General features: G+C 38.0%; 1 protein-coding gene and 2 pseudogenes across 2 annotated transcripts; all 3 read left to right on the top strand.

Annotated features, from left to right (window-relative positions):
* Positions 1-1,813: 1,813 nt before the first annotated feature.
* Positions 1,814-5,427, top strand: LOC143544935 (cysteine-rich receptor-like protein kinase 2). The gene is made up of 5 exons (XM_077036908.1): positions 1,814-2,720; positions 3,376-3,480; positions 3,558-3,697; positions 3,981-4,191; positions 4,920-5,427. The coding sequence occupies exons 1-5, from the start codon at positions 1,961-1,963 to the stop codon at positions 5,156-5,158; spliced, it is 1,455 nt and encodes a 484-aa protein (XP_076893023.1). The 5' UTR covers positions 1,814-1,960; the 3' UTR covers positions 5,159-5,427.
* Positions 5,262-6,022, top strand: LOC143544985 (cysteine-rich receptor-like protein kinase 2 pseudogene; annotated as a pseudogene).
* Positions 6,023-8,828: 2,806 nt separating this feature from the next.
* On the top strand, positions 8,829-20,888 carry LOC143544958 (cysteine-rich receptor-like protein kinase 2; annotated as a pseudogene). Its single transcript, XR_013137342.1, has 8 exons — positions 8,829-9,575; positions 9,637-9,750; positions 9,843-9,985; position 10,374; positions 10,439-10,640; positions 19,736-19,970; positions 20,078-20,227; positions 20,547-20,888. The product of XR_013137342.1 is annotated as a cysteine-rich receptor-like protein kinase 2 (transcript).
* The last annotated feature ends 779 nt before the right edge of the window (positions 20,889-21,667 follow it).

The raw sequence follows: 21,667 nt of genomic DNA, 5'->3' as shown, positions 1-21,667 counted from the left end.
GTTAATAGTCACTTACGTAATCATGTTGGATTACAATCACAAACAAACTTAATAGAGCCTATTTTCAGAAGGCTTTTGAACCTTTGGGATCCATCTTTGTAATCTACAAATTTTTGATACATGTTTTGAAAACACAACGGAAGCCATATATTGATTTCCCGATAGAACAAATGAATCGGCGGGTTTGAGTTAAACGATTAAAAGTTAATTATACTGCATAAGTTAACAGTTGAACTAAAATGAGTGTAAATGACTACTTCTAACTTCTAACTTAATTGATAATAATCTATTTATATTTTAATTTAACTAACTTATAAAAAAGTAATAAATGAAGTTCTTCATCCATATATTCTTCCTTTGACCGCAAGATTTGAATTCTATATAAGTCTATCGATTCCTCCCATTTTACCTACGACTAATGAGCATTCTATATATTTATTCATCTCTTGGAGCAAGATCTAATGATTCAGATGTAGGCAAAAGGTATGAGTTATAATTATTTTAATTAATTGGATTTTTGTTATGTGTATAATTATTATGAGTTATGTTATGTAACATATTTCGATTGTAATGATAAGTTCAATCCATCAACCAATTTACATACCGTTTATCGTGCCAATACGTTTGATCTATATAGATAAACATGTGACACGGGTGAAGTACGTCTAAGTTGCATTGTTTCAAGCGTGAATGGTTTAGAGTTGATTACTTTTACATAAATTACAGATATATGAGTCGTGATTTGCTTCACAAATATCAATCCGCCAACTTGGTGAAAAGGATTAGCGTGATAGAAATTTTATTTTGTTCTGTTTTGAGTAAGTTGTAGTTTTAGTCCAAGTGGTTTGGTCAAAATAACCAGATTACTTCTACCCAAAAAAAATCCCAGCCACTCCCACATATCCTCGTCTTTTTATTGGTCATGCTTTGTCTTGTCAGAAAACATGGGGGTGTGAGGTGGTAGATGGTTGGATCTGGTTGTTTTGGACGGGCGGCATGCATTGACTTTATTAATTGCCTTCGTGTGATTCGGCAGGGTTGTTGTTTTAGTTATACGTTTTGCAAATTAAAACATTATGTAAAAATAAATTGGAACCTATAGTATTTAGCTTCCAATAAGATATCTATCCATTCCTTCGTTTTCTACTCAGCTTTGATTTTGTACGAAAGCCCTTCATAGTTAATATAGTACTTTTAATACACCCGTGACGAGTCTTAGTCCAGTCCACAAGCGCAACACCAGCTTCCAACCCATCACCAACTTATATTCACAGACTGATCTCGGCACAATCCAACATACAAAACAAACACAATTATATTAATTAGAATAAATATTATTATTAACAACAAAACAAAAATAGAACTAACAACCTAGCTCATTCATATTCTCAATAATATTTGCTATTGAACTTAAATATCCATATATGTCAACATTTTTTTAAAATAATCGGTGTTTTGTAATTTTTTAAATCCTTGCTTGATCTTGTTTTGTGGTTGGTTTACAAAATCCTAGCTGTTCAGGAAAAAAAATTAGTATCTAACATATCAATAATCGTGGACCTTGTTAGCATTTATTATTCCCATGTTTTCCTCGTACAATTATTGTTATCCAACACATACAAATATTAATAACTCAATTATTAGTAAAGTCAAACAATGCAAATGCAAGATTAGCATAGAGTTGTGTTTTGTTCATGATCATATTTAATAAATATTTGTCACTATAAAAAGCCAATCAATTCAATACAGTACAATTCTAAATAGAGAACCATATAACATATGTATTTTTTTCTTTAATTATGATACAAAAACAGTTATCTGACTCTGCTCACCCTACGCTTTTTTCCTACTCAATTGCATCCGCATAACACTAAATATATTAAACAGTTTTTACAGTTCTCTGCTCAAAACTAGTTTTGTATTATTCCAGTTTTCTCGACTAAGTCTCGTATACTAGAAGATGAAGAAATCAACACATACAACCATAATTTTAATCATTGCTTTGATCATACAAGTATCTAAATCAAATGGTGATGCTCGACCCAAAATGATCAAATTGCAGTGTGATGACACCTTAGACGCCGATCAAGCGGTATTCCTCCAAAATTTTGTTCATACGATGGATATAATTACAACCCAAATTCAAACTTCACATAAGGTGACAACAGTGTTTGGTACTGGCTCTAACATAATCTATGCTCTAGCCGAATGCTACGGTGATCTCTCTTCAGAAGATTGCATCTTATGCTATGCCCAACTGCGTACTTCTGTTCCCGGTTGTTACCCTGGTGGAGGGAAGTGTTATCTTGACGGTTGCTTTTTTCGGCTCCAACTTTATAACTTCTTCGAGGAGTATACGAGCCCGAAAGATATTACAATTTGTGGGAATACGACAAAAAAGGATGTGGTGTTTCAAGAGTCAACAAGTCGAGCGGTGGCCAATGCTGTATCGAGTGCATTAGGAAATAGTGATTATTTTGCTAGGGAAGAAGTGGTGTCGGGTAGTAATGCCTCGGTTTATGTGTTGGCGGAATGTTGGAACACTTTGAGCCCGAGTTCATGTAGGGCGTGTTTGGAGAATGCATCGGTGTCGATAAAGAAATGTTTACCATGGTCTGAGGGTCGCGTGTTGAACACAGGGTGTTTCATGAGGTATTCGGATACCAATTTTCTCAATCCTCTAACGGTCAAAAGAAGATCAAGCAATAAAGGTAACCCTAGTTACACTAAACCAAACCACATAAAATATCATAATAAAATAACAAACATGGTTAGGTTTTAACTCTAATTAGTTGGTTGTGTTCGGTTTGTAACTTGGAACCATTTAACTCATAGCGTTAATGCATGTATCTTAGTGGTTTTTATTTAATCTCTTCCCTATATATGCGAGAGAGTTCCAACATATATCGCCTTTATATAGGGTGAAGTTAGACTTAAAGTTAATTTTACCTAAAAAGGAAGTTAAAAAATGATGTATTAATTTTGTAGGCGTGGTGTCAACTTATAACATCATGTCTAAAATTTTTTTAAACACTATACCGAAAAAACTCTATTTTTTACACGCTTTAGGCAAAATTGATTTTTTTAACATGATATATTAATTATGAATCTTCTTATTGTTGATGCAAACTGAAGATGTTGTAAAAAAATGGTAAGGTTGATGTTGAACATGTAAAACTTTCCGACTCACTCAAACAATCTGTGTGATTTGTCGCTCCTCAAAACTGTAGTTAGCAGTTCAGCCTAGAATTTCACTAAATTCCAAACAACGTATGATTAGAATGATAAGAAATAGCATAATAACATAAACACTGGCCAGAAAATATTCTTAACACGATAAGGATATTGTCATATTGGTATTGACAGGGAGGAAAGTAGCAATCATCGTTTCGGTTGTTAGTGCTGCGGTGGTTATCATGGTTGCTTTGATGATTATTGTATATATAAAGAAACGTAGATATATACAACACAAAAGAAAAGGTACACTACACATTTAATTTGGACAAAAATATATGTTCGACATATGAAACAAACTATCGAATGCTTATAATTTCTAGGTTCGTATGATACTCGCAAACTAGTAAAGATTCTTAACGACAGTGGCTTGTACTTCAAATACTCCACTGTTGAAAAAGCTACGGAACAATGGGACGACTCTAATAAGATTGGACAAGGAGGATTCGGGACAGTGTACAAGGTTAGTTTGATTTTAGGCTCATATACGCTTACGGAAAACCTATATTAGTTTTCGTACGTAATAATTTATTTGTTTTTTTTACCAACTTAATCTAGGGCATTGAAACTGTTATGCTAGAGTGAACTATCAACATGTAAATGTTTGCCCATATTCCTCCAGGCTATTTTTTTTGTGGTTTTACAATTACATGTGCTTACCCATGAGAGATTATATAGAACTAAATCAACCAATTTATAACTAAACGGGTGGAGATTATTAACGTGAACAATTAAATTTATTTCAGGGGGTTCTTACAGATGGACGAGAAATAGCTGTGAAGAGGCTTTTCATTAGCTACAAATTCAAAACAACAGATTTCTATAATGAAGTTAAACTAGTTAGCAGTGTTGAACATCCAAATCTGATTAGGTTATTAGGATGTAGTTGTTCAGGACCCGAAACTATTCTTATATATGAATATCTGCCCAACAGAAGCCTTGACTACTTCATTTTTGGTACGTTCTAAATTGTTAATACAAATTCGCTTCGTTTAGTTCTAATTTGATCCATTTGGGTTATTTATACAGTAGTTGTTTTCTTTTTCGGTAAATAATGTAATTTTATATCGTTTATATATATATGGAAGGTATAGAATGAAAACTCACTCGCGTTTTGAAAACCAGACGTAACAATCATTTTTATGTTTTATTTTTTAAACATATGTAGTGTATGCTATTATATTTAATACAAAATATAGAAATTTTGAAAAAACAATTATGTTGCTAATTGTTACAAATGTGTTACACATTTTTATTCACAACTACCCTAACCAACTATTTTAATTTAAAACATATGGTGAAAAATTAGTTTCTCCGGTTTTCACAGCTCGAGTGAATTTTCATTACAACTCTTCCTTATATATATAATAATGGCCGAGAAGTGCTTGAGATCAACCCAACCCATAGCTACAATGACCCGTATGAACCCAAACCCATACGATTATGTAACCCGACCTGTCAATAATTTGATTATGCATGTAGGCTTTGTGATCAACATGACTTTTTAATCCATTTGACTTTTTTGGCCCATTTTCCTTCAAGCAAACTTTTGTTATTTAACCTATTTGACATGTTAAAGACGATCCAAAATCAAACCAACCCATTTAAATGGGCTTGACCCGGACAAGTGACTTTGAAATCAATAATCTGATGATTTGAGATGTAACAATTATGAAATTGTACAGATGAATTACTAGGAAGAGAAATAGGGTGGGAGAAGAGAGTTGAGATTATTATTGGTATAGCAGAAGGCCTGGTTTACCTTCATGAGAACACCAAACGTCGGATTGTTCACAGAGATATCAAAACTGCTAATATCTTATTAGACTTTAGGTTTCGTCCAAAAATAGCTGATTTTGGGTTGGCGCGATCTTTTCAAGATGATAAAAGCCACATCAGCACTGGCATTGCAGGAACACTGTAAGTGTCTTCTTGGTAGATCATCCCTTCATTCAAGTCATTTTCGATATTAAAAAATGTTAACTTATATAGTCTACTAATTTTTTTTTAATTATACTAGTGGGTATATGGCTCCAGAATACCTAACCCATGGTCAACTAACTGAAAAGGCAGATGTCTATAGCTTTGGTATTCTAATTCTGGAGGTCTTCACTGGAATGCAAAGCAACCGAAGAAACACCGCAGAATATACCGACAGCTTACTGTCTATCGTAAGTATATACACTTCACATTATAATTGCTCCTTTTGGTTTCTAGAAAACTTTCAAGTAACAATCACAAATCCTTTTTACCAAAAACTTAAAATATCAGTTGACAACATAAATTATTTTTACATCAAAATGAGTTGATTCAGGTTATAAAAATATATTTCCACTATGAATGCACAGGCATGGAAGCATTTCAAGAAAGGTACACTGGAGGAAATATTTGACCCGAATCTAATGATGCACATTTATCCCAACACAAATTTCCAAAAAGATGTCATCAAAGTGGTACATGTAGCACTTTTGTGCACCCAAGAAGATCCATCTTTAAGACCATCCATGTCATCAGCACTGAAAATGTTAGCAACAGACAAGGACTCGCTACCTGCCCCGTCTAACCCCCCTTTTATTAACGAATTAACCATGGAACTTAATGACATTACACAAAGCTTACCGAATAACTGTGAGGGCGATGATTCTATTTCAGTTGCCACAGTTTCTCAGAGTCATTTCTACCCAAGGTAACTAAAAATATTTAGCTAAAACATGTTGGGATAATTTAGGTTGTATTGTGATATGTGATTTGACATTTTCATATTGTGAATCCTTTTTATAGGGCATGAAAAGAAGCCAAGGTGAGGTTTGTTTCTTGTTACAGAAATAAAAGAAAGACGGAAAGTGATATAAACGACATGAACCTCGGTTATTTTGAAGAAAATATTTATGACATTAGAGGCGGCAAAACAAACAGGTCAGGTCGGGTTGGAAACATGCCACAATGTTTAGGTCTAAACAGATAATGCTTAAATAATTAATAATTAGTGTATCAAATATGATTATAAACTTGTATTATTTCAATTCTAGTATTATATTCTAACTTTTTGAGTAATATAATTTAGGTTAATTCGAAACCTAAACCTAAAATAAGCGGTCAAATCACCATCAGAATCATTTGTAATAACTAAAATCGATCGCCTTCACACATTCGAATACCAGACTCCGGCCACAATTCATATTGATGTAGGAAAGAGGGAGGAACGGACGAACCGCCATTGTGCGAGAGAGGGGAGGTTGGGTGAGGGCTAGCGTCTCTTTCAGGCTGACCGAGACCAACCCAAGGCATCCTTTGGTCTAGTTTTTCAATTTAATCGAATATAGAAAAATCTAATATTATTAGGACCAACAACATTAATGGCTATTGAACTTTTCCACCACAGAACCAGAATTTTTTCATACGTTTAGGACCCAGAAATTAAATGGCTACGAATACTCACATCATATTTCAAAATTACATTTAACACATACATGCATCGGTGTCATTAATGGCTTTGACCATTTCAATTTTGTTAGTTATCTACACGGCCTGTATACATGTCATCCTTAATCTAATCTTACACCGTTTTTCTTTTCAAAACGGCCGTTTTAAGATTTATTAAACGGCCGTTCGAAGATTAAGATGCCAAATCATATACCCATTCTACATGTCAAACAACCGTTTAAGTTTAGGGGCGGCGTAGGAATAGCTAAACCCCTTTTGCGTCACTATTTAGCGAGTTTCATTACACCAACTCTTTAATTAATTATAATATGTTTTCAAGAGTATGATGATTTAAGAGTATCTAAATCCGTTTATCGTTAGAAAATAGCGGGACTTGAGGTCACTAAGGCCTCGTAAATTTCTTCGACTCAAAGATCTAAAAATGAGGCTTAGAGAGTGATTAAAGTTAATTAAGAAATGGTAATGTGAAATCTGCTGGAAAGAAGTTTTAATTAAAAATTCATAAATATTTTTTAAATAACACTTATTTAGTAAATTTTCATTACAATCATACTTTGATGGGGTAGTAAGATGGTTAGGGTGTAGAATATACGTAAGTGATTCAACCCTTATAAAGTGTAAAATTTTAGAAGTTTAAAAGCAAAAAGAAAAAAGACTATTTATGAAATTAAACAATAATAAAAACTAAATAAATGGAATTCTAATTCGTCCATTGACCAAGACTTTACATGCAAAATTGCAAATTGCCAAATTCTATATAAATCTAGACTATCAGCCAACTGGTGAAGACTAAATGCTCATTCCACCCCTCTCTTGGAGCTAGATTCAACATGTATAGGCAAAAGGTATGAACTCTAGAATTGTTTTTATTATTTTTTTAATTTCAATCAGAATTAAAGATTACGGCATTGATTAATTTTGAACTATCACAAGATCTGAGTGGCAAGGCACCTAAATGGTATCTAAAGTTAAATGTTTTGAATGTCCACCACCATTAAAATAATATTAAAATAATTTTGCTCTAGGTTCAAATAAGTTTGATTATTAACTTGATCTTCGTAACTATATATATCGAGTTCCCTCTCTATCGCGTTTTTGTCAAAGTCTCGCCACTTGTTATAATTACATATACAATATTGTACTAGAAGAAGGCCACTTGATTTGTATTTCTAGTTCTGCCTTCTTGACTAGGAAACTTAGTTGAAAACGACCAAAAGAACAATATTGACCTCTCATGACTCATCTCTCTAATCATATTTAAACTTATGGCTTTATCAAGTTTTGAATATATTATAACTTTCAAATACTTAAATTTTTATTATAAAATTGTATCGTAAAATCTAAAATTATTATTCTTTACTTTAATTATAGTATTGCCATATTTTTTAAACATCAATTGGGATGGAACAATGATTACAAAAATGTATCCAAAACCATCAATACATCTAAACTAATTACAACGATACGTCTTATATAATTTACGAGAAAGTGTGTATTACAACGGAGCATATAAAACCAGAAATATGATCAAATACATTTTATTCTTAACATGAAAACGGTGAGAATCAATTTGTTGTTATTATTAGAATTATTTTTATAGATGTTTGCTGTTATTTTTTGTTCGTATTTGCTAATTTTCGATTATGAGACGTTATAAGTATTTGCCGATTTATATTTTGTTGTTATTACTAGATTTTTTTCTTTTGTTGTTATAAGTATTTGTTGTTATTATTTTGTTTTTGATTTTGATTCTTTTGTTGTAATTTTTAGGTTTTTTTCTTTGTTATTACAAATCATTGTTTATGTATATCGGCATTGTAGTTGGTATTGTTTCTTACGATCTCATTTTTTATAATTGGTATTATTTTCTTATTCTCATGTTAAGACTAAAATGTACCTGAACCATTCTCTATAAAACCATGTGCATGCTAATACATAAAAATATCCTCCCCCTAAAGCTCACCTACGATACATGTAAAACATCCTGAATGCTTCTTATGCTTTATATCATTTCTAATTTTATTTTAATAGGTTTCCAGGTAATAACTACATGTATAGTGAGCAGTTACGATTATGTGGAATATCATATTAGTTTCTAGGTAGACGGTATTTTTAAAAACAACTTTTCAACGGGTGTGATATAATAGAAGATGAAATCCGCACATACAGCTATAGTTTTAATCGTGTTGCTCGTACTAGTATCTAAATCTTATGGGAATGCTAGATCGGAAATAATCAAATTTCATTGTGATGAAACCTTAGCTGAGAACCCAGATAAATTCGTCCAAAATTTTGTCCATATCACGGACATAATTGGCACCCGAATTCAAACTTCACATAACGTAACAGCAGCCGTGGGCACGGGTCCCAACAAAAACTATGCTCTAGCCAAATGCTACGGTGATCTCTCTTCACAATACTGCATCTATGCTATGCCCAAATTCGTACTTCTTTTCCCATTTGCTACCCCCGCAATGGGGGGCGCATTTATCTTGACGGTTGCTTTTTACGACTCCAAACTTATAACTTCTTTGAAGAGTACACGGGCCCAAATGACACCACGGTTTGTGGGAATACAACAAGAAAGAGTACATTGTTTCAAGAGTCAACAAGTCGAGTTCTAGCCAATGCTGTGTCGGGCGCATTAAGAAACAATGACTACTTTGCTAGGGAAGAAATGTCCAGTCGTGATGATTCGGTGGTTTATGTGTTGGCAGAATGTTGGAAGACTTTGAGCCCGAGTTCTTGTAGGGCGTGTTTGGAGAATGCATCGGTGTCGATAAAGAAATGTTTACCATGGTCTGAGGGTCGTGTGTTGAACACTGGGTGTTTCATGAGGTACTCGGATACCAATTTTCTCAATCCTGTAACGGTCACAAGGAGCTCTAGCAACAAAGGTAACCACAATTATACTAAAATCATATAGAGCTTTTGTGATGTTGGTTTTGTTTTTGGCAGTGAGGATAATAGCTTTGACGGTTTCGGTTGTTAGTGCTTTGGTGGTTATTACATTTGCTTTGATGATTATTTTATACATCAGGAAACACAGATATATACAACACAAGAGAAAAGGTACAAGTTGTTTCTGTTCTACAAAAAATTGTAACAACAAAAAAACATGTTCTTTTCTGTGAAACAAACTAATTATTGCTGGCAATTACCAGGATCTTATGATGCTGGGAAACTAGCAAAGGTTCTGAATGACAGTAGCTTGAACTTCAAATACTCCACCGTCGAAAAAGCTACAGAATACTGGGATGAGTCTAATAAGCTTGGGCAAGGAGGATTCGGGACTGTGTACAAGGTTGTTACTTACTTATACTACAACCACGTCATCAAGTGTGTGTGTGTGTGGTGTTGGGGGGGGGGGTATAGGTTAAGGTCAAAAGGAGTAAATGACTCGGAACACTTATTTGCCAAAAGTTTGGAATTTTTATAACAAATATCTCATCTAGCTAGTATTAACAAAGTTTCTTAACTTAAGTCATTCATATGTTTTTGTATGATAAAAAACACTCAACTTTTAATATTATTCTATTGTTGTGAAGTATTTTATAAATGCTTTCAAAAAAGGTAACTTTTTAAATTGTTTCATTTGGGTCATTCAATTGAAAAAACTTTGAAAAAAATTCACAACAATAAGACACTATAATTAGTTTATTACTTCTGTTCTTTTTTATTTCTGATCATTAGAGGGTCAAATATGATATAATCTAACTTTTAGTTACTTACTTAGGACATTTTATGCATTAAAGCACAGTTCTAAAAGATGGACGGGAAATAGCTGTGAAGAGGCTTTTCTTCAACAACAAATTCAGAATAGCAGATTTCTATAATGAAGTTAATATGATTAGCAGAACACAAAAATCTGGTTAGGTTATTAGGACGCAGCTGTTCAGGACCCGAAAGCATTCTTATATACGAATATTTGCCCAACAAAAGCCTTGACCTCTTCATTTTTGGTAAGTTGTAAAAATATTAATACACTTACAATTCATTTTGTTATGAACTGTGTATTTGAGTTATGTTACCCGTAACTAAAATGACCCTATGAACCAAAAAGTACAAACCCATTATCCAACCCGACTGATGATGATTATGGATTATGTATTAGTGAGCATTATTTTTACCCGTTTGGCTAGTTTAACCCTTTTTCCTAGTGTTTGAGCCATTAGAGATACTGCATAACCAAATCAACACATTCCATACTGTGACAATCGTCAATTTCAGGTTAACTCCGTTAACGCAACTCCGTCAATTCAAACTTTAGATTTATTGAATCTAAACGCAAACCTCATTACATTTAAACTAGGGTTTAAATGACGCTTAACACTTACTACATGTGTAGTAGTCTTTCGGGATTTGCACCGAAACGCAAACGATTGAGGAATAAACGAAACACACTAAAACACTAATTATGTGATAATTATGTGTTAGGATTATGTGTTATGTGATAATATTATTGTCATGTTAATTTAATGTGCAAGTTATGATAGAATGTTCTAGAAAAAGTAATACTTAATGTTAACTTAATGTGCAAGTTATGATAGAATGTTCTAGAAAAAGTAATACTTAGGAGTTGAGGGGCCAATGTGTAACATATTAGTCTATAAATACATGATAACCCAAACCCTAACTTCTATTCTTTCTTCCTCACAAAGTTCCGATCGGAACCTAATCCTAACCCTAACCTTGCGATCGGAACCTATACACACACACACACTCAAGATTTTTCAAGTTTGATTGAAGATTAAGGTGCTAGGAAGAACGCTAGAGAGTTTTCTACGACGCGCATCACTCGGTGATCTAGATCGGATATTCTTCGCAAACAGTGAGTTCACTTACCCCACTCTTAAACTGTTTTCAAACGTTTTTCACTTGGGGGAGATAACATACTCCGATAAACATATTTTCTGAGATAAACGCATATGAAAGATTTTGTTATAAATTATATATCACTTGTAAAGGCTAAGCGGCATACGTAACATTTGAAGTCCCACACATCGGACCGGTTAATATTTGGAATAGCGAGTCACTTTTGGGTAGTACTACTGGGTTTGACAAACCCCACCCGACGCTAAGCTCAACTGGAGGTTGAGTGGGTGTTAATTTTGGCTAACACTTACCATGGTCTGGAGGACCTGGTGACGGGCGCTTGATAAACAGTCAGCTTCGGTCGCGAACCACTTAGCGATACTTGTTGTATAGATTAGCTACCTATCGATATATAATTTGACATAACACTATCTGGTAATGCAAAACACTTAAACGCTGTAACGTGGTTACACACTCAAACGCTGTAACGTGGTTACACACTCAAACGCTGTAACGTGGTTACACACTCAAACGCTGTAACGTGGTTACACACTCAAACGCTGTAACGTGGTTACACACTCAAACGCTGTAACGTGGTTACACACTCAAACGCTGTAACGTGGTTACACACTCAAACGCTGTAACGTGGTTACACACTCAAACGCTGTAACGTGGTTACACACTCAAACGCTGTAACGTGGTTACACACTCAAACGCTGTAACGTGGTTACACACTCAAACGTCGTAACGGGGTTACGCAACATTTAAACGTCGTAACGAGGTTACGCAAAACGCTAAACGATTTATCTTATTTTACTTGTGAACTCACCAACCTTGTGTTGACACTTTTAGTATGTTATTCTCAGGTAGCCGAGGCGGGCGCGCGGTTTAGGAGCATGCATTAATGAAAACACTTTTATTCTGCAAACTTAATTTTAACAGTTACATTTGGTTTTAAGTCGTCCTGCGTGACGCAACTTTTGAATTAAGGTTTTATGCTTCCGCACTTACTTTCATTTAAACGTTTTTCTTTGGTTTGGTTATAACTAATGATTCCGATCCTGCCAGTTCACACCCTCTGACGGTAAAACTCCGTTAGTGGATTTTGAGGGTGTGACAGATTGGTATCAGAGCCATTGGTTATAGCGAACTAGAAGCTGCATGCATACTAGACTATAACCGCGACGACCCATTAGTTATAATGATTCGCATTGCATAGTTTTGTGTACTCTTTGTTATCTTATCTCTCTACCCCTTCTCACTACGCGCGCATACACGGCTTACCTGTAGAGATGTCGACGCCATCCTCATCATCGTTCGATCCGATGACTCATGCTCACGGGAAGGAACCGCAGTTACCTACCGCATCGCCACCCCGAGTAGTCCCGGAACTCGAAGCTCCCGCACCGAAGAGGTATCGCTTATCCGGAGGCATGTACGAAAACGAAGTTAGCTGGGATTGGTACCCTAATATGATCCGACGTATGATCTATCGTGAGCAAGTTCCCCCATTACCACCCCCGAACCATCCTGCCTTCCCCAACACCCTACCACCCATAACCGAACCTGTAGAGCGAGTTCTCGCAGCTGTTGTTACGTGCTTGGAGCGTGACGTGGGTTACATGCGCTATACGAGAGCTAACGTTTCCGGACTGTTGAAGGAAGGAACGGAAACTAAGGAAGAAATTGCTCGCATGGCAGCGACCATGAAGGAGATGCAAGAGGCTAGTGACCAACAGATGAAGATTATGAGGAAGATGCAAGCAGAGATGATAGACTTGCAAGAGCAACTCCAAGTAGCAAGGACCCGAACCGAGATAGCTTTAGAGCGCTGCGATGTCTTGCAAATGCAGATTGCTCAGAACGCAGCCGAACCCGAGGCAGAGCCTGAGGCCGAGCCTGAGGCAGAGCCTGAAGAGGAACCTGAAGAAGATCCCGAAGAGGAACCTGAGGAGGATCCTGAGGAAGATCCCGAGGAGGAACCTGAAGAAGAACCGGAGGATGGAACTGGCTAACGCGATGGACTGGGAGGAGTTCAAGAACATGATGCGAGAAGAGTATTGTCCGAGGGAGGAGATTTCAAAGTTGGAGTCGGAATTTTGGTCATTGAAGATGGTGGGTTCGGAAATCGAAGCTTACACTACCCGTTCTCACGAGTTAGCGGTGATGTGTCCACGGATGGTAGATCCGCCGAGTAAGAGGATTGAAATGTACATTGATGGGTTAGCACCACAGATTCAGGGCATGGTGACGTCTTCCAGACCAGCCACGATACAGCAAGCGATCCGGTTAGCTTACAAACTGACGGATCAGGCAGTGGCCCAAGGTGCGTTACCACCTAGGGGTTCAACCACTAAAGCCCGTGACAACCCGAGTACTGACAGCAACAACAACAGCAACCTGAGCAGCGGAAAGAGAAAGTTCGACAACATCAGATCCTCATTCTCGAACCTCCCACCGCAACACCACTACCGTAAGCCCGAATTTACTCGGAGTTTCAATACTCAGAATCACAACAACAACAACAACAACAACGGTAGCGGGCAGGTTTTGAGCGGATATGCTGGGAAATATCCAAAGTGCAACAGGTGCAACTTTCATCATGTTGGTCAGTGTGACCGTGTCAAGTGTCAAAGATGCGGAAAGATAGGTCACCAAGCGAAGGAATGTAGAGTTGACCTTGCGGCGAAGGGTGTTCCTAAGCCACCGATGACGACTAAGGGATGTTTTGAATGTGGACAGGAAGGTCATTTCCGGAAGGATTGCCCCAAGCTGAAACAGAACGACAATAATGGGGGTAATGGAAGTGGCAGTAATGGTGGAGGAAATGGCAAAGGAAGAGCGTTTGTGATTGGATCGGGTCAAGCCCGCAATGATCCGCATGTGGTGTCTGGTAAGTTCCCTGTAAACGATTGTTTTGCTTCTGTTTTGTTTGACGCTGGAGCTGATAGGAGTTTTGTGTCAAAAGCTTTTAGCCAACTTTTAAACCTTACTCCAACCCCGTTAGACGCTAAGTTTCCTGTTGAATTAGCTAACGGTAAAACTGTAGTAACAACTCATATACTTGCGGGATGTAAGTTGAAACTGTCAGGTCATGTCTTTGACATCGACCTTATTCCTTTTACGCTTAGTAGTTTCAATGTCGTTGTCGGCATGGACTGGTTATCCGAGAACCGAGCGGAGATTATATGCCATGATAAGATAGTCCATATTACCACCCCTTCCGGCGAGATCATTTCGGTCCGAGGCGAGAGAAGCGGCATGACCACCAGCGTTATTACCCTTTTGAAGGCACAGAAGTATTTACGAAAGGGTCATCCGGCAATTTTGGCGCAGATTGTTGAGAAACCCGCGGAGGAGAAACGAATTGAGGACATACCGGTTGTGCGAGACTTTCCGGAAGTTTTCCCGGAGGATTTGCCCGGACTCCCTCCTATTCGTCAAGTCGAATTTCAGATCGAGTTGACACCCGGTGCAGCACCCATAGCACGAGCCCCGTATCGGCTCGCACCGGCGGAACTTCAGGAGTTGTCCACCCAGTTGCAAGATTTGTTGGATAAAGGTTTTATCCGACCTAGCTCATCGCCATGGGGAGCCCCTGTCTTGTTTGTCCGAAAGAAAGAAGGGACTTTCCGAATGTGCATCGACTACCGGGAGTTGAACAAGATGACGGTCAAGAACCGTTATCCTTTACCCCGAATTGATGATTTGTTTGACCAGCTTCAGGGATCGAGTTACTACTCGAAGATCGATCTACGATCCGGTTACCACCAGCTGAGAGTGCGCGAAGAAGATATTTCAAATACGGCTTTCAGAACACGGTATGGTCACTACGAGTTTTCGGTTATGCCTTTTTGGCCTAACCAACGCACCAGCCGTATTTATGGATCTCATGAATCGAGTATGCAAGGCGTACCTCGACAAGTTTGTGATTGTTTTCATTGATGATATACTCGTCTACTCCAAGAACGAGACTGACCACGAAGAGCACTTAAGGATAATTCTGGAACTACTGAAGAAGGAACAACTGTATGCTAAACTCTCGAAATGTGAATTTTGGCTTCGCGAGGTTCACTTTTTAGGACATGTGATCAACGAGAATGGTATCCATGTCGATCCCGGTAAGGTAGGGGCCATCAAAAACTGGGAAGCACCTAAGACTCCGACTGAGGTGCGACAATTCCTAGGACTGGCCGGCTACTACCGGCGTTTCATCGAGGGATTTTCAAAGATTGCTCAACCCCTCACCGCTTTGACTCACAAGGGCACTAAGTACAACTGGGGTGACGCGCAAGAATCCGCTTTTCAACTGTTGAAAACCAAGCTTTGTAGCGCCCCTATTTTAGCCCTCCCCGAGGGAACGGAAAATTTTGAGGTACACTGTGACGCATCTATACAAGGTCTCGGTTGTGTGCTGATGCAACTCGAGAAGGTTATAGCCTACGCCTCTAGACAACTACGGATTCACGAGAAAAACTACACGACCAACGATTTGGAACTCGGAGCTGTAGTGTTTGCTCTTAAGATATGGAGGCATTACTTGTACGGTACCAAGTTTACCATATACACCGACTACAAGAGTCTCCAGCATATCTTCGATCAAAGGGAGCTGAACATGCGACAGCGTCGTTGGGTCGAGTTGCTTAAGGATTACGATTGTGCTATCAAGTACCACCCTGGCAAGGCCAATGTAGTGGCCGACGCCCTCAGTAGAAAGGAAACCGATAAACCCAGACGAGTGCGAGCATTGCAACTCACAATTCATGCCAGCTTACTCGACCATATTCGCGATGCACAACTTGAAGCTTTGAAAGATGATAATCTCCCATCAGAACTCATGCGGGGCATGGACAAACAACTTGAAACCAAATCGGACGGGGTCCGATATTTTGAGAACCGGATTTGGGTTCCACGATACGGAGAGTTGAGAACTCTAGTGATGGACGAAGCACACAAGTCTCGATATTCTATCCACCCCGGCTCAGATAAAATGTATCATGATTTAAAGGAACTTTACTGGTGGCCGAACATGAAAGCCGACATTGCCACCTACGTGAGCAAATGCTTGACTTGTGCCAGAGTCAAGATAGAATACCAGAAACCATCTGGTCTACTGCAACAACCGGAACTCCCAATGTGGAAATGGGAACACATCTCAATGGACTTTATTACGGGTTTGCCTAAAACACCAACGGGATGCGATACCATCTGGGTGATCGTTGACCGGTTGACTAAATCGGCGCACTTCCTAGCGATTAAGGAAACAGACAAAATGGAAAGACTGACTCGTGTCTACATGAAGGAAGTAGTGTCGAGACACGGAGTGCCTGTCTCGATCATTTCCGATCGAGATTCTCGTTTTACCTCACACTTTTGGAAGTCGCTGCAAAGCGCACTGGGCACACGTCTCGATATGAGTACCGCATACCATCCTCAGACGGATGGGCAAAGTGAACGAACTATTCAGACCTTAGAGGACATGTTGCGTGCATGTGTGTTGGATTTCGGAAAAAGTTGGGAACCCCACTTACCTTTGGTAGAGTTTTCGTATAACAACAGCTACCACGCAAGTATTAACGCAGCACCGTTTGAAGCACTATACGGACGGAAGTGTCGATCACCGCTCTGTTGGGCAGAGGTGGGTGACAGCCAAATCACTGGTCCAGAACTGGTACTCGAAACTTCGGAAAAGATTGTTCAAATCCGAAACCGCATGGCAGCAGCACGTGATCGCCAAAAGAGTTACGCTGACAAGCGCCGAAAACCTCTCGAATTTCAAGTAAACGATCGAGTGTTACTCAAAGTCTCACCTTGGAAAGGTGTGGTTCGCTTTGGAAAGCGAAACAAACTCAACCCACGATATGTTGGTCCTTACCGGATAACGGAACGCGTTGGTCCCGTGGCGTACCGACTGGACTTACCAGCAGAACTCAGCAGTGTACACAACGTTTTTCACGTATCGAATTTAAAGAAATGTCTATCCGATGAAACTCAAGTAGTCCCTTTGGAGGAACTGCAAGTTGATGAACAATTACGCTTCGTTGAAGAACCAGTTGAGGTTTTGGATTGGGAAACCAAAACGCTCAAGCACAGCAAAATTCCAATTGTTAAAGTTCGTTGGAACTCGAGACGTGGACCGGAGTTCACGTGGGAACGCGAGGATCAAATGATGAAAAAGTATCCTCACCTTTTTGAAGGGCTGACCAAACACAGAAAACCGTGAAACCCGGCAAACCGTCAGAAATCACCGAGGGTATGAATTAAATTTCGGGACGAAATTTCTTTCTACTAGGGGATGATATGACAAACTGAAAATTTTTCTTACTTTTTCAGACACTCATCACGACTTGACTCAAATTTTCGGGACGAAAATTCTTTAACATGGGAATGATGTGACAATCGTCAATTTCAGGTTAACTCCGTTAACGCAACTCCGTCAATTCAAACTTTAGATTTATTGAATCTAAACGCAAACCTCATTACATTTAAACTAGGGTTTAAATGACGCTTAACACTTACTACATGTGTAGTAGTCTTTCGGGATTTGCACCGAAACGCAAACGATTGAGGAATAAACGAAACACACTAAAACACTAATTATGTGATAATTATGTGTTAGGATTATGTGTTATGTGATAATATTATTTTCATGTTAATTTAATGTGCAAGTTATGATAGAATGTTCTAGAAAAAGTAATACTTAATGTTAACTTAATGTGCAAGTTATGATAGAATGTTCTAGAAAAAGTAATACTTAGGAGTTGAGGGGCCAATGTGTAACATATTAGTCTATAAATACATGATAACCCAAACCCTAACTTCTATTCTTTCTTCCTCACAAAGTTCCGATCGGAACCGAATCCTAACCCTAACCTTGCGATCGGAACCTATACACACACACACACTCAAGATTTTTCAAGTTTGATTGAAGATTAAGGTGCTAGGAAGAACGCTAGAGAGTTTTCTACGACGCGCATCACTCGGTGATCTAGATCGGATATTCTTCGCAAACAGTGAGTTCACTTACCCCACTCTTAAACTGTTTTCAAACGTTTTTCACTTGGGGGAGATAACATACTCCGATAAACATATTTTCTGAGATAAACGCATATGAAAGATTTTGTTATAAATTATATATCACTTGTAAAGGCTAAGCGGCATACGTAACATTTGAAGTCCCACACATCGGACCGGTTAATATTTGGAATAGCGAGTCACTTTTGGGTAGTACTACTGGGTTTGACAAACCCCACCCGACGCTAAGCTCAACTGGAGGTTGAGTGGGTGTTAATTTTGGCTAACACTTACCATGGTCTGGAGGACCTGGTGACGGGCGCTTGATAAACAGTCAGCTTCGGTCGCGAACCACTTAGCGATACTTGTTGTATAGATTAGCTACCTATCGATATATAATTTGACATAACACTATCTGGTAATGCAAAACACTTAAACGCTGTAACGTGGTTACACACTCAAACGCTGTAACGTGGTTACACACTCAAACGCTGTAACGTGGTTACACACTCAAACGCTGTAACGTGGTTACACACTCAAACGCTGTAACGTGGTTACACACTCAAACGCTGTAACGTGGTTACACACTCAAACGCTGTAACGTGGTTACACACTCAAACGCTGTAACGTGGTTACACACTCAAACGCTGTAACGTGGTTACACACTCAAACGCTGTAACGTGGTTACACACTCAAACGCTGTAACGTGGTTACACACTCAAACGCTGTAACGTGGTTACACACTCAAACGCTGTAACGTGGTTACACACTCAAACGCTGTAACGTGGTTACACACTCAAACGTCGTAACGGGGTTACGCAACATTTAAACGTCGTAACGAGGTTACGCAAAACGCTAAACGATTTATCTTATTTTACTTGTGAACTCACCAACCTTGTGTTGACACTTTTAGTATGTTATTCTCAGGTAGCCGAGGCGGGCGCGCGGTTTAGGAGCATGCATTAATGAAAACACTTTTATTCTGCAAACTTAATTTTAACAGTTACATTTGGTTTTAAGTCGTCCTGCGTGACGCAACTTTTGAATTAAGGTTTTATGCTTCCGCACTTACTTTCATTTAAACGTTTTTCTTTGGTTTGGTTATAACTAATGATTCCGATCCTGCCAGTTCACACCCTCTGACGGTAAAACTCCGTTAGTGGATTTTGAGGGTGTGACACATACACTCTGAAATCATTAATTGAGATGTAATTACGAATTTGTACAGATATAATAAAAGGAAGGGAAATAGATTGGGAGAAGAGGGTTAAAATTATTATTGGTATAGCAGAAGGTCTTGTTTACCTTCATGAGAATACCAACCACCGGATTATTCACAGGGATATTAAAGCTCCTAACATCTTATTAGACTCGAGCCTTCGTCCCAAAATAGCTGATTTTGGGTTGGCCAGGTCTTTTCAAGATGATAAAAGCCACATCAGCACCGCCATTGCAGGAACACTGTAAAGTATCCCCTTTTCACATAGAATAATCATGCAAAAGATATTTATTATATAAATTTACTTATATAGTCTACTAACCTTTTTCTTTTTAACTTTAATATTATCAGTGGGTATATGGCTCTAGAATACATCGCCCATGGTCAGTTACCGAAAAGGCAGACATCTATAGCTTTGGTATTCTAATTCTAGAGGTAGTCACTGGTATAGAAAGCAACAAAAGCCCAGACAAAGAATATACTGAAAGCTTACCGTCTACAGTAAGTATATACACTTCATCTCATAGAGCCACAAAAAGTATTCGGGTCAACTCACCCTGTCCTATTTCGACCCATTTGTAAAGTTACTTATTTTGACATGTTACTCAACCCCACCATTTCCCACCTTGTGGGGTCGAGTATTAAACACATTATGTTTTTTATGTCTTATCATAGACATTAACTCTCTATATAGAGGCATATGCAACCCTTATATGAATACAATCAATCACAAATTTTGTGATTCAACTCCGAGCGAGTAATTAAACAAATGCAAGCATCTTTAAAAAGCATTTCTATTGGGTTATTTGTGGATGAGCAGGCATGGAAGCATTTCAAGCAAGGAACAGTGGAGGATATATTCGACCCGAATCTAATGATGCACATTTATCCCAACACAAATTTCCAAAAAGATGTCATTAAAGTGGTAAACGTAGCACTTTTGTGCACTCAAGAAGATCCATCTTTAAGACCAACCATGTCAGCAACGCTAAAAATGTTAGCAAAAGATGATGGCTCGCTACACATCCCTTCTAATCCCCCTTTTGTAAACGAATTCACCATGGAACTTAACAACATTAGACAAAAGTTACTGGATAACTGCAATGGTGATGACTCTAGTTCAATTGCTACAGTTTCTCACAGTAGTTTCTACCCGAGATAACACAGGTCAACTAATACAAGATTTCAAGTTCTGTTTTTTTACAAATTTGTTCACATGAAGCTCTTTTTTTTGGAAAGATTAATCAAGATTTATCCTAAGTTTTGTGTTATTAATTGTATTATTGTAATTATCTATTGGTAGTTAAGCAAGTTAGAGGGTAGTTACTGTTAGAAAGTTAGTTATTTAACTAAGCTCTAAGGGTTGTGTCGGTTGGTTTCTAGCCTTTCTCACCCTATATATATGGGTAAACATCTGCACGTTTATGTAAGAATATAGTGTGTTAGCATTAGCGTTTGTGTAAGTGTATTGTGTGTTCTTGTTTTTGTTCCCATCGAGAGTCCCAACGCATAATTTGTGCATACTCGTATTGTTCATTTTTAGGATCCTAACTAATTTCTGTTTGAACTAGGGACGATTAACCTAAAAATCTCTAAATCCTTAATTTCACAACTATAGTGATTGACTTTCCAACGAATCATGAATATACTGTATCCCAAACACCCCTAATTTACAATTTTATAACTTATATCTATTGGCTCATCCGTTGAGTAGAACAAAGTTGTGCGCCCTAGTTAAATAACCATATGAAAAATCAAACAATCAGAAAATAACCACAAGAAAAAACAGAGGAAAGGTTATTCTGATACGTCTTATATTCGAGATTGATTCAACAGTCGAACACAATCTAGAAACCTGAAGGATCCATGGCAGAGAGAAATAAAGCAAGAGATAGATTTCATAACTTGATCAGACATACATCCGTCCTCAAGATGAAAACC

Source organism: Bidens hawaiensis, unplaced genomic scaffold, assembly GCF_021521415.1.
Source record: "Bidens hawaiensis isolate Kalapana, Puna unplaced genomic scaffold, B.hawaiensis_p1.1 tig00013805_1, whole genome shotgun sequence".
Classification (NCBI taxonomy): domain Eukaryota; kingdom Viridiplantae; phylum Streptophyta; class Magnoliopsida; order Asterales; family Asteraceae; genus Bidens; species Bidens hawaiensis.
This window is presented reverse-complemented; position numbering and strand designations above follow the sequence as displayed.